Consider the following 17008-nt stretch of genomic DNA (forward strand, 5'->3'; position numbering starts at 1 on the left):
TGTGTCTCTGTGCCCCCCACCCAGCCACCCCATCCGTGTGTCCCTGTACCCTCTCCCCTTGTGGCCCTGCACCTCCCTCCCCCGTGGCCCTGTGCCTCTACTCCCATTCAGCCGCTGCCCCCGTCTGTCCTCCCCCACTAGCCCTTATGAGCCCCCGTCTGATCCCCCCCACCGTCCCCAGCACCCCACGCTGTATGTCTTCCCATAAACCCTGTCTCCTGACCTGCCCCACAGCAAAGCCCCCTCCTCTCTTTCTCCCCCCCATTGCTGGCAGGGAGTTGCTGCTTTGTTCTAGCACCACAGTGCCCTCTGATGGGCAAAAGGTGAAACTACAGCAACATTTCAGCAGAAGCTTTTTTCTGCGCAAAAAATTAAAAACATATGGGGCTCAATTATGCACAGGCACAGTAGAGCGGAATTCTCCCAGGAGTAATCTCTCTCAAAAGTACATCCTGAAAAAGTACATCTTTCTCAAAGAGCACAACCCTGTTGATTTACTTCAGTGGGAGCAAGATTATGCCCACTAATATTCTTACAACTAAAATTCTGCTCAGTGAACAGAAGGTTCACACAAAAATGGAGAGACAGTAAAGGAAAGCTTATTCCTTTGCATTTTGATTATTGCATATTACATCGTATGATCCTAAACTGATCAACATTTCTTTTTGACCTTGACTGACAGAGGTCAAAGATGCTTTTGTCTGTAGGCGGATTTTTCCAAGTAGAAACATCCAGACTATCAACAGCGTTCACACAGTAATTCATAATCAGTCAAATGAAGATTGAAGCTGTTATACATATCATTATTGTCCTTATAAACTCGATAGAAGCCTTTAATCAGCCAGGAGTCTGAGAATTTTGATAGAGGGTTTGCTGTGAACGATCACCTGCTTTCCATGGGCTTGTCCACACAGGGATGCTCAGGAAAGTTAAGACGAATTAACGAAGATGTGAAGTTAATGTGCATTAATTAAAGTACATTAAACCACTGTGTGAACACACTCATTCAGAAGTAAAAGTGCCCTTAGTTCGCTTTAGCTTAATTCTTTGCGTTTTAGGGATCCTGCTGAATTCAGGGCTTGCCTTTACCATTCCTCCTCAATGACCTCTTTGAAAGATATTTCCCATCCATAACAAGAAAGTACCAGCCCTTGGCTTTAGTTTGCTCATCTTCTCTCCATGGCTGGAATTCAGAAGAAGCCACCTCCTTCCTTCTCCTACTTTAAAACGTGTATCTGAGAAAGAATGCGGTCTCCTTCTGTGATTTAGGCTTATCCAAAGAACAGAGGTCCCCTTCTTTGGAGAAGGAGCTAGAGCTTGTGGAAAGTAGGGATGCTTTTTCGTCTTTTTTCTGTGCTAATTGTCTGTTTGCCTTATGGAAGGGTAAATTCCCCCCCCCACCCCGAGGGGGAATGTCTCTTCTTAGCTAATGTTCCCTTTTGGGTTACAGTCTGCAGGGACATGGGTGTTTGTCTCTCAAGTCTCAGTAATCCTCATCAACTGATGTTGAATTGGAAAGGATGTATTAGGGAGTGCCCTCGAGAGCTCAAGTTCTTCCTTTCAGGAAGGAGAATCTAAAAGAATGCCAGATCCCATGCCAAGTGACTCAATTTTCTGCTTAGGAACAGATGCTGGGAGCCAAGCATTTAGTGGTGAATTAGATTGAGTGATTCAGAGGAATTTTCATGTTTACTCCTGAAAGGTCTCCTGAAATCTGTATCTCAGGAGTGGGAATTATGTCCCTGATGCTATCCCATAACGAAAACATAACCCCTTGTACTTCCCAAGGCCTCCCCTCCCCTCTTCCTTTCCTAGCACTGTAGACACAATCATCATCCTCCGCAATACACTTGCGAGCAACCTCAGTGTTGAATCAGGCCTGGTCTACACTTAAAATCTTAAATCAGCATCAGCATCATTCCCTCTGAGCAACATAGCTATACCAATTTAAGCCCTGGTGCAAACACAGCTAGGTTGATGGAAAAATGCTTTTGTTGACCTAGTTACCACCACTCAAGGAGTTGGATTTCCTATAATGGCAGAAGAATCCCTTATAATCAACTTCAATTTTCAAAAAAACCCTTCAGAATACCGCACAATCTACCAATGCCTAGATCTCTGCTCTAATTTCCTTCTATATCTCCCCTCCCAACATTCCCATCTGAAATCCTGTTTTACCATTTGTCTGTGTACTCTATGCCTGGTACTCCCTTCTCTTAATTCAAATGCCTCCTTAAAATTTGTCTTTCTTTGTGATAGTACAGTCCTGATCAATGCCATCGAAGTTCAAAGAATGTGTTTTAAAGTTTCAATAGTCCAAAATAAATGGATTTTAATATATGATATTTATCTTGGCAAAATCTCTTTTAAGCAAATTTATTGGATCTTAAAGCTTCTACGAAATTACAAAATTAATGCCAGGTCCAAATATGGTCAATACTGTTACTCCAATCACTACCAAATAGACCAAACACTAAGTGTTGCCAAACTATATACACTTTACTAGAACTAGTTTGAAAATAAAATAGTTTACAAATTCTTTAATACTCAGTCAAATCGTTAAACATTTTATGTAGCAGTTTGATGTACCATCATTTGCTGTGCTTATTTAGAGTGAATTTTTTTTCATACTGGGGGAAAAGACACAAATAACTAGAATATGTTAAAACCCTGTTAAGCTAACACCATGCTTACTACGATTTGATTCATTCTATTCTAACAGGGATTTCAGCACTTGGTTTTTACAAAACATTTTGGTTTGGTACATGAAACATATGTTGATTTAAAAAAAAAAAAAGAGTTAGCTGTCACTTGCTTTTTAAGTAGTTTGCTCCTTTACCTAGTATTCATTTTTAAGTATTTCACTGTATTTCTGTACACGTAATTTAGGTACAAAGCATTACACTCAACATGTTAAGAGCTTCCTCTTTTTTCCTTAAGAGCCTATTAAAATTTAAATCTAAGTACAATAAAATTTAAAGTAACTACTAACCTGACTGAAAGGTCTCACGCGTACTGCCACTTTCACACCGTCAATGCTTGGCATGCTATTTATTGCTTGCACTCTTCCCAGGATATTCCAAAGCCGAAAAACATTTAAAACAAATACGACTCCTTCTCTAGAGAAGCTCTGTTTTGAGAAATCAAAAGCACAGCCAGGGAAGCTGTTTCTTTTTTATAAGGTCAGTCTATTAATTATTAATATTTTCTCATTGTGTACAAGATACTAGTTACCTGATAAATTATTTCTTAAAGTAATTGCAGTAGCTTTCACTAAATGAAAACGTTTAATTTCAGGTTTCACTGTTCTGAAGTCTTCAAAATTGCACCTGGATATGAATCGACATATATGAAATATCACCTAAATTGTTCAAAGAATTAAGACTGCTATATTAAAAGACCAGACTAGCACATCCCAAGTCTGCGTGAAAAAGGAATAGCTTTTTCCTATTGTTCATACTATTTTAGTCTTTAAAGGGACACTTTCACAGCCACCTGAGATAATCAGTGAAATAGCTGTACAAAAATCTGGTTTGTAACTATGATCTTTGCATACTTCTTGTATTGCTCTCAGCTTAGACAATTAAAATAATTGAAGTCAGTTTCACTAACAGGTTTTCAATGCTACGATGTGTTGATTTTGAACACTGTAAAAGCATGTAGGTTCACAGACAATTGTTCATTATTTTAAATTGTGGTAGCATTTCTATTACTCTAAAGTTTGCTAAAAACATATTTTTTTCAAATTTGGTCCAAATTTATATAGGCAATGTCCCTTTAAATGTATATCTTATAGAACATAATTGAAAATACCAAAGCACCTATATAGCTAAGTTTATGCTGACACAGCAAATTGGAAAAAAAATAGGGAAACATCTGAGGTGTGATCTAGTTTTATAAACTCAAGAGCAGCTTTCCCAAAGTTTAAGACAAATACAAAAAAAATATTGCACAGGTTCAATACAATTGTTTACATTCTGACTTCAATACAGTACATTTTAACCATGATGTAAGGAATTAGCAGCTTGTGTTCTACAATCCCAATTATTGGTGCCAAAGTGTTAAACATTTTCTATAAAATTTAAAACAACTATCAGGTTTTAAATTTTTAATCATTATAGTAAGAATAAACAATTTTTTTAAAAGGGTTTTGGCCTAATATTGGAGGGTTAGTAATTATGGCGAGACAACATTAAGATGTTCTCAAGCAATTTGGTCCACTCAAACCATTATTCCCTCTCAAAAATCTAGCAGACAATAAGCATATTGTGAAGTATACATTTTTATTTAACATTCCTAAAATAAGCTGTATTTACATATATAAATGTATGAAGTCTTAATATAAAATAGAAAAACTGCATTGACTGAAGAAATCACACTCCATATGGAGTTACTTATTGAAGACTGTTTATGAAATTTTACAATAATTTATATAAATTATTCTCTTCCAAATTAGATGATTTTTTTTAATAATCCACACAATTTTGATGACTTTACAAACAGTGGTGTACATTACAAATTAAAAAACAGTTATAGCATCTTCCGGCGTACAACTGGCTTTGGGAAATTAGACAGTCTCTTTTTGTTCTTTCGAAGAGTCTTTTCTGCTGTTTCTGCAGTTTCTTTCTGTTTGCTTTTTGTCCCATCCACAGGACTTCCAAACGGAGAAATGAACTTAATCTCCACTGGTGGAGGTGACCAAGAACATTCTTTCCCTGTGGTTCTGCAAGAAACGACACGTCCCAACTAGATTACATCATGCTTTAAAAAAAAAAACAAAAAAAAACCAAAGAGCCCCCAAAACCACATTTCTGGATGTTTTGATAGAAACAAAGCCAAAAAGCTAAATTAAAACAAATAAAATTATAGTCCCCTCCACACCAAAGAAATTCTATGATCAAGCAGGATCTTACAAGGGAATAATTTATACTAATAACTTCATGTAAAGAGTGAGATTTTTCCATGTATAACTACATTAACATTTATGACTGAAGCTCCTGACAATCAAAAGAGTAACTGGAAGATCATAATTTTCAGGAAGATAAAAAAGGCAAATAAATAGCTCCTGATGGAACATGAGATTATGCTACCTTAAATTTATGCCTCTTTTGAGAGCTTAAATGAGGTCAACTGTCCCATATCTCAAGTGTCCCATATCAGATTTGTTCCTGATTTAGGTCTATTGTCACCACTATGCCTCTAATTAAGGACATAGTCAAGGATTGATTGGAGCAGCAAAAAAAGAAAGACTAAAGTTAATCTGCATACAGCTGCTAGAGAGGAGGAAATGGGGAAGACTACGACTCTGCCATCAGGGAGGGGAGGGCAGGCAAAAAGGTATACACAACTATAGAATAAATAAGGCTGTACTTGACCAAGTGGATTCTGGTCCAAAGGTACTGAAGAGGAAAAATGTGCCCCATCGAGGAGAACTGGTTTATATACTGAGAAACAGAAGACTTAAAAAAATTGGAATATATGGCTTGAAACAATAGCATACACTAAAGTGTTCCTTTCATTGTACTCCCTATGTTTATAAAACTGAAGTTTTGCTAGAAGTAGCAAGAATATTTATGATATTCGTTTAAAAATGCTAAACCATCATGAAACTTTCCTTCTTCAGTTTTCCAACTGCAAGGGGCTCTTTCCTTCATGTATATGGTCTTAAATCTTACTGAAATGAAATTAAAAAGACCCCCGTGCATAATTTCCTCATTTACCTGATACAGAAAGCCAAACTAGTCTTAAATACAAGTCCTGAAATTCAGGTGGGTGGAGAGCAATTTAGGCTTTACTTCTGAAAAAAAAACTTTATTCCAGAAAAAGAATTCTGTTTAATGGAAATACAACTATTGATATATTTGAGCCTTGAAAATAATTAAAAAAACAAACCAACAATAAATGGATCAAGAGGCACAATAATTTTCCCCAACCATTTAAACAAAAGAGGATATGGAACACCCAGTTGCACACAAAAGGGCCCAAAGATAAACTCAAGAATTCATTTTCACTTAGCTAAAAATCAGCAGCTCTACAGTATCAGAAAATTTATATCAATATTTCAAACTGGCAGTTAGCAATATTGCTTACCACCCAAATTTACTGTGAATGAATACTCTCAAAGGCTTGCTGGTGCTTTTAAACCAGTTTGTTCAGAAGAATGCTTATAGAGCCATCAAAACTGTAAAACGAGGAATTCAAATGTCCTCAAGATGCAGTTCTTTGGCTTCCTGCTGGAAAACCTCTCTCTATTCGCTCCTCTCCACTGTATGGAGTGAACTATAGACTTTGCAAGTTTACCTCCTAAACCTAGAATGAAGAATTTTTGCACTTTCATGCAATTTTTGTAAAGATGATACAGTATTAAGCATTTCATACTTGCTTGCTTTCTGTGTTTTTGATTTTGTAGCTCTTCTTCGCTTCACTTTCTGCTTTCCCACAAACTCTACTGTTTTGTTATCCTCTTCTTTAATTGGTAACTCCTGTGTTAAAGCAACAGAAAACATATACATGATTTATACTATAAACGCCCTCCCATTCCTAAGGAGTGCTGACTGATTTATAAACATGCTTAGTCCCAAACAGTTTTAAAATCTGATTTATATGAGAATGGTTATTCAATAGAGCATTACAAATTATTTTGGGCAAATAGTAAATTAGCCAAAAATGCATCTGTCAGTGCACCAAAACTATCCATGAATTCATGCCGAATTCAGCTAACGGTTTTGGCCAGAAAAATCCCCTGCCCCCCATGGAAAAGTCAAGCTGTTTCAAAAAGAAATGTCAATTCAAATAGACATTCAAGGTGTTTTGTTTGACTCAAATGAATTTTTTTTTTTTTTTTTTGCTTTTTCATTCTGCCGGGGGGGGGGGGCGGGGGGACAAAAAAGATTTCAATTTCGGTTCAAGATGAACTAATTTGGTTTGTTTTGTGGCCAAACTGAAAAAAATCAATTATTTCCTCAGTTCTATTATTACTGAAGGAGAATGCTGATAAAAATACAAAGTCCACATTTCTTAAGACATTAGCAGTTATTTTCCCTTACATCAGAAGTATTGTACCAACATTTGAAAATTCAAATTTGAATATTAGGAGTTCATTCACCATAATCATAGAATCATAGAATATCAGGGTTGGAAGGGACCTCAGGAGGTCATCTAGTCCAACCCCCTGCTCAAAAGCAGGACCCATCCCCAATTAAATCATCCCAGCCAGGGCTTTGTCAAGCCTGACTTTAAAAACTTCTAAGGAAGGAGATTCCACCACCTCCCTAGGCAACGCATTCCAGTGTTTCACCACGCTCCTAGTGAAAAAGTTTTTCCTAATATCCAACCTAAACCTCCCCCACTGCAACTTGAGACCATTACTCCTTGTCCTGTCCTCTTCCACCACTGAGAATAGTCTAGAACCATCCTCTCTGGAACCACCTCTCAGGTAGTTGAAAGCAGCTATCAAATCCCCCCTCATTCTTCTCTTCCGCAGACTAAACAATCCCAGTTCCCTCAGCCTCTCCTCATAAGTCATGTGTTCCAGACCCCTAATCATTTTTGTTGCCCTTCGCTGGACTCTCTCCAATTTCTCCATATCCTTCTTGTAGTGTGGGGCCCAAAACTGGACACAGTACTCCAGATGAGGCCTCACCAGTGTCGAATAGAGGGGGACGATCACGTCCCTCAATCTGCTCGCTATGCCCCTACTTATACATCCCAAAATGCCATTGGCCTTCTTGGCAACAAGGGCACAAGGCTGACTCATATCCAGCTTCTCGTCCACTGTAACTCCTAGGTCCTTTTCTGCAGAACTGCTGCCTAGCCATTCAGTCCCTAGTCTGTAGCTGTGCATTGCGTTCTTCCGTCCTAAGTGCAGGACCCTGCACTTATCCTTATTGAACTTCATCAGATTTCTTTTGGGCCAATCCTCCAATTTGTCTAGGTCCCTCTGTATCCTATCCCTGCCCTCCAGCGTATCTACCACTCCTCCCAGTTTAGTATCATCCGCAAATTTGCTGAGAGTGCAATCCACACCATCCTCCAGATCATTTATGAAGATATTGAACAAAACCGGCCCCAGGACCGACCCTTGGGGCACTCCACTTGACACCGGCTGCCAACTAGACATGGAGCCATTGATCACTACCCGTTGAGCCCGACAATCTAGCCAACTTTCTACCCACCTTATAGTGCATTCATCCAGCCCATACTTCTTTAACTTGCTGACAAGAATACTGTGGGAGACCGTGTCAAAAGCTTTGCTAAAGTCAAGATACAATACATCCACTGCTTTCCCTTCATCCACAGAACCAGTAATCTCATCATAGAAGGTGATTAGATTAGTCAGGCATGACCTTCCCTTGGTGAATCCATGCTGACTGTTCCTGATCACTTTCCTCCCATGTAAGTGCTTCAGGATTGATTCTTTGAGGACCTGCTCCATGATTTTTCCGGGGACTGAAGTAAGGCTGACTGGCCTGTAGTTCCCATAATATCGCTAAAAGGTTTGTTTATTCTTAGTTTAAATATATTCAGATTTATTTTTGCAAGTATTAATTATAATTAACTCTCAAGAAGAAAGGCAAATAGTTTTAACTTAATTGATTTATTTTAAATTTTTCTTGTAAAAACATTACGGTTTTACAGAACAGGGTCTGCAACAGTCATAATTAAAGAATATAGTTTGTAAAAGAGTTACAGAGAAAAGCTTGAAATTGATATGAAGTAATTACAAATATTACTTACCAATTCTTTCACGATCCGTGAAATACTGGATACATGTTTCCTCCTCGACCTCAAAAGGGGGGGTGAGAACACAAACTGAGAAGACAACTCTGGGTCTAAATCCTTGAGCTGTACAGGATGCTCTGCCTTTTCAGCTACAATGACAAAATGTACAGTTAATGTAAATACAAATGATGGGGAAAGATTAAAATACAACTAATATTTAAGCACAGAATAGCAAAACCAAGATTACACCCCAGTAAAAATCTGTTTTTAAATCTAAAACAAGGGTCAAATTGGGCTGTCTCATGGAAGCTCAAAGTTCTGGTACATTCCCATAACGGCTGCATCTTGGTCTCCCAAGTCTTACTGCAAAATGTGAGCCAGATAAAAACTAATCCAATGATGCCTGTCTGGGTATCCAGATAACGTGAAACACTGGCTTTGATAGGTGTGAACTGTTCATCATTTCAGTGACATATTAACTCTTTAGTTCTGGGATAACAAAGCTAACACATAACTACTTCCCAACCAAAGCACACAAGATGCATGAAGGACAATCACATACTGAAGAGCTGCAAAATCTACTGAGAGATGCATCTCATTTTGGTGCTACAAGTAGGGGAACTCAAACTTTACATAGAATTTGGGAGAGTAACACACTATTTCTTCCACAAATGAAAAACAAAAGGCAGGCGTATGTAATGAAATTAATGATTTGAAATACTTAAGCTAGATAGAAATTAAAAACAAAGACAAAAGATCAGACTAGGTTTCATTCCACTGGACTTGTGATATTTCAACTCCCTCATATTAAGAGGCTTCTATAATAACCGAGTCCCGTAACTCTTAGACACGAGTAAAAAAAAGAACTGTATCCTTCAATATGAATCTTAACTTTTGTATGATTACGTTCCTTACATAAAACTCTACTCAAAATATGTTTCATGTAGTTGACAGGCGAGAATGAAATTGTAAGCATTCCTATTTTGTGTCAGAAAATAATTCAGGTACCTTTTGATTTCTTTGTAAGCTTTGTGAGAGGGGGAGAGAAAAAGAAGGACTCATTTTCCTCTAGGGAGAGCTTCTGATGCATGCCAGTTTTGCTGGATCTGGTCCTCGTAACACGAGTACCATGAACTGCTAAAGTTCTCTCCATTTCATCAAGTCTTGATTCAGTTAGGTCTGCAACTAGCAAAGAAGGATTGCAATCAGTTACTCGAGGCAAGCCTTCTTCCTCTGTGCTTTCCTCTGATACTGACTGTAGTTGCCTCTTTCTGTTTCTATGTCCAGCTCTTGCTGAAGTCCTGGTTGCAGCCAATGCCTCAACTGGCTGAACAGGTGTTTTCTCTAGAGTGGGTTTTCCAGTACCTGTTTTTTCTACTTTAGCAGGTGTAACTCTTGTTGCTCTTCTCTTGGGGGTATCACGCATTTTCGCTCTCTCCTCTGAATGTATGTCTTCCAGAGTGGGTATAGAATCTGTACCTGCAGGCAGATTTAGTGTCCTCCTTCTAATATTTCGTCTAGTAGTTACAGAAGATTTAAGTTCCATTTGATGATGAGAAGGCTTAGATGTATCAAGCTCAAAATTTTCTGAAACTTCCGATGATGTACTAGTCTTTTTCCTCCTGCCTCTTCTAGTTGGCACAGGCAGCTGCTGCTCATAGGGCTCTGTCTCTTGATCAGTAATGATGTTTTCAGTAAGCTGTAAACCAACACTTTTTAGTTTTCTTCCACTTTTACTGGGACTAACTGCCATTTTTACCTTGTGATCAGTGAAAAGTTGGCTATTTTCTTGATCCCCTACTGAACGTTTTGCACCTCTACCAGTCCTTTTAGAAGTAGCAGGTAGCTTAATTGCTTCTTCAGCAAGAGGAATTTCCTCATTAGCCTGTTCAGAAAGTACTGATGCAGGTTCCCTGGCTCTCCTTAACCCTCTCCTTGGGGTACCAACCATCTGTAATGACTGTCCAATAGAATGAACGTTGTCTGATGTTTCTAAATGATTCCCCCTAGTTTTCCTGGAGCCTCTCCTAGGAGTATCAGGGATCTGAGATATTTGCTGATCTTGAGAATTTCCATCAGAATCAAGATGAGAACCTTCATGAATCGCAGAAGTTTCTTTTGTTCGCCTAGCACTTCTCCTCAGGGTACACGGTCCCAACAGATCTGGTATGCCTGCATTTGACAGCTGTTGAGCATCTGTTGAGGGGATATTTAGATTTTTTCTCTTTCGTCCCCTTGGACGTTTAGGTGTCACCACATAGTCTACTTGACAAACACTGGCATTATCTGCATTTGCTTCCTGCCCAGTTGTTAGTGGAGTCTTTATTGACTTCTGGGAACTAGTTACCATTTTGCTCATTAAAGGTATACTTTCATGAACAGACTGTTCCACTACTTCAGAAGTGAATTCTTTACTTCTTGTGTCTTTGATTACATCTAATAAATTTTCAGCAATAGCTACCTTAACAGGTTCAGGCACATATGGGAATGGCTCTGCAATATTCTGAGACTCCTGATCACTAGTTACAGTGAGCACTGAATTCGTAATGTTCTCTTGGTTATCAATATTGCCTACATGATTCATATGCTTGTCCTCTGTTTTTGTGCTAACTGGTTTAGTAGACATATCTAACGTTATAGGGTCTCCTGTCTCAGTTTCACCTTCTTCTCCTTCTAATATTAAAGTAAAATTGCTTTCAGACATGAAAAGCTCTCCATCCCCTTCAGCTGCGTCACATTCATCGGTGTCTTTAGTATCAGGCAAGTCACAAGTGAACTGCTGTTTGATAGCATCAAAGTTATATTGAAGTTTAAGGGTGCCTGATGGATATTGCTCATTAAATGGAGGTGTCTCAGCTGTTTCTTCTGAAGCTTGGACATCAGATGTGCCATCTTCAATAATCTAAAATAAAAGTAAACCGGTTTGTTAGTAATATATTAATGTATGTTCATATATTAGTTTCTGCATATACTAACTTTCAGCAGGCCTTGATATGATTGAGGTCAATGGTGTCCCCTTCTTTTGAATCATTATTGAGCACAATAGTTAGAAGTAAACAAATCATTCTCTATTACACACAAAATGCACGCAATTTAAGGGACTGAAAATAAGTATTTATTACATGGAACCAGATAGTTAAGCAGTTTTAGATTTTCTGTTTACAATTACAAAGATTTTCTAGCAGCAAGGAATCAACTATATTGTTTTATAAGTCTGAGGTAGATCGGAAACTGCCTCCAGTCTATTCTAAGAGGAATGTAAGTAAAGTAAAAGGGTTGAGCCAAAACCCCATATTCAGACATTCTTAAGAACTCCTCAAAAGTGAGCATTCACTTCTCATTTTCCTGCCTCCTGTCCTCTTAACAATTGCTAAGAAATCTTATTAAGAAAGCCTGCCACTCAAGTGTGACTAGGAGACTGACTAAACCCAAGGGACACTGACATTGTACAACCTTCAACACTGACGCAAAGACTGTCAACAGAAAAGTAGACATCCCGCTCTAAGCTCAAGGCTTTAACAATAGGGGAAAAGAAGCCAATGAGGGAAGCCTGCAAGTATGCTAGTGGGAGAAGGAGGTGGGAGTTAGGCAAGGGTAGAAAAGCCCTTCCTATGCTCCAGGTGGCTCCCTACCAGCAGCTGTGTCACCAACCTCAGCAGCTTTGCCTCTCTCATGGCAGCTGCTCCTTTCTTTTCCCCACAGAGGGTTCTTAACTCACTATTCCTAGAACCAAGAGTACTCTGACCTTCTATACCCTGGCCTCCAGTTTCCAAAGCTGGCAAAGGCAGAATGTCTATATACCTTCAGAGTCTCAGCCAAGAAATGGAGACTGCCTCCCTGTGCTTAGCTGTGTGCTCAGAATGTGTGTGTTGTACCCTCCTACCCAGCCCTTTGATCCTGACAAGATGACAACAGTGCAATATCTCTTCTCACCACAGTCATAATACTGCACAGTGATTCTGAGTCTGCCCTGTATGCTGCTCACATGTGTCTCAATAACTCCCACAGCTCTTTCTTCAACCATACGCGGCCAGAGGGGTTGTAAAAATCACATCAGAGATGAAATTCAGTAAGACAACTGGAGGTTTTAACAATTCTATTTTTTAGTTTAAGAATACTGCAGTGAACCGCCCTTTAAAATCATAACTAAGAATGTGAGTCTGTCACGGCGGTCATGGATTCCGTGACTTTCTGGGACCTCCATGACTTCTGCAGCAGCTAGTGCAGCTGGTCCGGGGGCTGCCTGAGTAGCTTGGGCAGGCCCTGGGCCAGCTGCATCATCCGCTGCTGGGGCTGTCTCGGGCCACTGTGCCTGCCCCGCCCCCCGCCCCCCCCAACACCCAAGCATCAGGAGGCGTTTGGGTGTAGGAGGCGGCTCAGGGCTAGGGCAGGTGGTTGGGGCACAGGAGGGGGCGAGAGCTCTGGGCGGTGCTTACCTTGGGGGGGCTCCCCAGAAGCGGCAACATGTCCCTTGACTTCTAGGCGGAGGTGTGGCCAGGGACTGTCTGTGCACTGCCCCCAGCCTGAGTGCCGGCTCCGCAGCTCCCAATGGCCAGGAACCGCAGCCAATGGGAGCTGCAGGGGTGACGCCTGCAGGCAGAGGCAGCATTCAGAGCCCCCCAGCCGCTCCTCTGGCTAGGGACATGTCGCTGCTTCCAGGGAGCCACGCAGAGCCAGGTAGGGAACTTGCCAGCCCCGCCAACACCCCGCCACCCCTCAATCAGTAAAAGGAGCCCTGGCACCCCCGGGACGCCCCAGAGCAGCCAAGATTTAGTCAGGGGTGTATAGTACAAGTCATGAACAGGTCACATGCCATGAATTTTTGTTTACCACCCATGACCCGTGGATGCCTTTTACTAAAAATACCCGTGACTAAAACGTAGCCTTAATCATAACTAATGTCAGAGGTTCTATAAATTGGGATTTGAACCCTAAATAGAATTTCTATTTAGTTGGAAACAACCTGGCAGTCCAATTATTACATTACTGAGAAACTATTTACACTAATTAGGAACAGTGGATAAAATTTTCCAACTATTTAAGTTCCTATGTCACTTTTGAAAACAGGACTTAGGACCCTAAGTCTCTGAAAATTATTGGAGTGTGGGCACCCAAATCACTTCAGCACTTCTGAAAAGTTTACCCAGTGAGCCTCAGTTTTGTTAAAATGAAATTGCACTGCCCCCTCTACTTGCTTTTAGCCTTAAAACAGATGTTTGATTTTGGACCACTTCACATAAGGCCTTGCATAAATGTTTATATTTAAGCAAATCAGATTAATATGTAACTGGTCCAATCTGATTTTGGGAAAAGAAGGACGTTGACTGTGTGTTCTTAGTTTTTTGTATTGCTGTAGCAATACCCATCTTGATTGGGGTCCCATTGTCCGAGGTGCTGTGGAAACACAAAGATCTCTAACTAAGCACTGAAGTTAGTCATGCTAAGTCAATTGAAGAGACTTACAGGTCACATGAAAACATTTAGACGCCAACTGCCAAGCTTCTCAGGTTTCCTAAGAGTTTTTCTGTCTTGTACTAACTTAGTAAAATGGACAAATAATTCACTTACGTTAACTTCTTTAGTTTCAGGAGGACTTTTAGAAGTAGATGTTTTTTCTTGCAGGAACAGAACATTTTCTTTTATTGCAGCTTCCTCTGACTTCTGATCTTCATGTAGGTCCTCAACCCTTTCCTCTTGAAGCTGGTTTTCTGAATGAGTCCTGGGAATATCCTCACTGTGACGGATACTGATCACAGCTGAAAGAGATTTTTGCCCCAGTAAATTTCTGACTTCAAGTTGTCTGACATAAAAAGCTGCACAAGTTGGACTCATTTTAACTGCTGCATAAATACTGAGGATTGTATTAATTGATACTCTGTAGGTATGCTTCTTTAAAACATTGGTCTAGATCCTTGAATCGGGTGTTGGTGGGGCATAGGGAAACAATAGTACTTTTATACAGAAGAATCACTGACAGAGTGGGATAGTGGATATTTCCACACAATACTAATATTCGTGCATGTTTATACACAGGTCAGACAAAACTGATTCAGCAGAATTCAGTTCAATCCACAATTCATTCATCCCAGCCTCATACTGTTAAGACCAACTGATTTCACAAGTGTCCTCTAAGTTGTTTTTTTTTTAAATAAAGGATTTTCCTGTATTGAAAAAATAAAAGTTTGTCTTGCTAATGCGCAGCCATAACAGAGAAATTACCATTTTATAATGGACCAAAGTATGGCATAATCCCAAATGCCAATTTGAGATTTAACACTTAAAACCAGGGATACTCAGCTCTCAGTGGTTCAGGAGCCAAATTAGCCAAAAGAGCCACAGTAGTGCGAGTTCATTGTTTAATATAAAAATTATATAATTCTCACAGCAAAATGACTATTATTTTTATCAACCACAATTGGTTAATAACATAGTAAAAGCATCCTGATTGCTTAATAACTTTTCTTGGTTGACATTATGTGCTGCACAGAGTTGCAGGAGACATTAAAGAGCAACTCGTGGCTTGCAAGTCTCAGTCTAAGTATCACTGACAAACTGTCCAGGCCTTCGGGCTGTACCCTACAGGGCCTCTTTTTGTAATAGAGTAGACCAGGGGAACACATTTCTTGACATGCGATCTGAACAAGACTGTTCCAGAGCTGTAAGAAAGAGTTTTTCTGAGTTAAAATTTTTCAACTAGTGTAAACACTATATTATCTTACATTTAGTGGCAGATTAGCAACAATATTTGATAAGATATCGAAGAGCTACAAAAGGATCTCAAAACTGGGTGACTGGGCAAAAAAAATGGCAGATGAAATTCAATGTGGATAAATGCAAAGTAATGCACATTGGAAAGCATAATCCCAACTATACATATAAAATGATGGGGTCTAAATTAGCTGTTACGCTCAAGAAAGATCTTGGAGTCATTGTGGATAGTTCTCTGAAAACATCCACTCAGTGTGCAGCAGCAGTCAAAAAAGCCAACAGAATGCTGGGAATAATTAAGAAAAGGATAGATAACAGGACAGAAAATATGTTGCCTCTCTATAAATTCATGGTACGCCCACATCTTGAATACTGTGTGCAGATGTGGTTGCCCCATCTCAAAAAAGATATACTGGAATTGGAAAAGGTTCAGAAAAGGGCAACAAAAATGACTATGGTATGGAACAGCTTCCGTATGAGGAGAGATTAATAAGACTGGGACTTTTCAGCTTGGGAAAGAGATGGCTACGGGTAGATATGATTGAGATCTCAAAAATCATGCCTGGTGTAGAGAAAGTAGATAAGGAAGTGTTGTTTACAACTTCTCATAACACAAGAACTAGGGGTCACCAAATGAAATTAATAGGCAGCAGGTATAAAACAAATGAAGTATTTCTTCACACAATGCACAGTTAACCTGTGGAACTCCTTGCCAGAGTTCAAAAAAGAACTAGATACATTCATGGAGGATAGGTCCATCAATGGCTATAAGACAGGATGGGAGGAATGGTGTCCCTAGCCTCTGTCTGGCAGAAGCTGGGAATAAGCGACAGGGGATGGATCACTTGTTAATTACCAGTTCTGTTCATTCCCTCTGGGGCACCTGGCATTGGCTACTGTCGGAAGACGGATACTGGGCTAGATGAACCTTTCACTGACCCAATAGGGTCATTCTTATGTTCTTGAGTAAAGAAATTATTCTTTTTCTGTAAATTCGGTAATAAAATATTCTCTTAAAACAGCATGAACTGGGTCTCAGAACTGTTAATAAAAACAGTTAGAAACCGGCGCACACAGCCAGGAGATGATGATATATTGAGTACAAGACCTATATGCTCTCGCCCCACACAGTGCCAAACAAAAGCTAGCAAAGGACATTACAAGTCTGGGGACAACCAATCTACCTCAAATATCACTTTGGAGGTCTACTTCCTAAGGTCCAAACAGCCGAACTAGTTCACTGTTACATCCAATGCATTATGCCTGCCACATTTCTGCAGCTGTGGAACAGGGTATCAGCAACATTTTCTGCTGGCTTGAAGCCACAAAGAAAAACAATTCCTCTGCCTTGCTATCCACATGGGCTGCCAATGCAATGCCACTGAACTCATCTTGCCTCCATGTAGGATGAGAAAGTAGGTGCTCCATGTTCCAAAACCTAGTAGCCAAGCCCACCTCATTTGGCAAGACTGAATTATGTAGAGATAAAGGGCCTCACACCAAAGAGTCACAAGGAAGGAGTTAAGAGCCCTCAACACTTGAGACAGGAAAAGTGATTGTACAGACACCTTCCCTCCTT

General features: G+C 39.8%; 1 protein-coding gene across 2 annotated transcripts in view; it reads right to left on the reverse strand.

Annotated features, from left to right (window-relative positions):
- Positions 1–3910: 3910 nt before the first annotated feature.
- AHCTF1 (AT-hook containing transcription factor 1) overlaps positions 3911–17008 on the reverse strand; it is an 85392-nt gene continuing 72294 nt past the window's right edge. For both annotated transcript variants that reach the window (XM_084623276.1, XM_084623275.1), the window contains exons 32-36: positions 14290–14477; positions 9730–11623; positions 8737–8870; positions 6379–6482; positions 3911–4723 (exon numbers count right to left, since the gene is read on the reverse strand). In XM_084623276.1, coding sequence (XP_084479402.1) covers positions 4531–4723; positions 6379–6482; positions 8737–8870; positions 9730–11623; positions 14290–14477 — 2513 coding nt within the window. In that variant the 3' untranslated portion in view covers positions 3911–4530. The remainder of the gene's footprint in view (positions 4724–6378; positions 6483–8736; positions 8871–9729; positions 11624–14289; positions 14478–17008) is intronic.

The sequence above is a fragment of the Lepidochelys olivacea genome (genome assembly GCF_965140295.1).
Source record: "Lepidochelys olivacea isolate rLepOli2 genome assembly, chromosome: 3".
NCBI lineage: Eukaryota > Metazoa > Chordata > Testudines > Cheloniidae > Lepidochelys > Lepidochelys olivacea.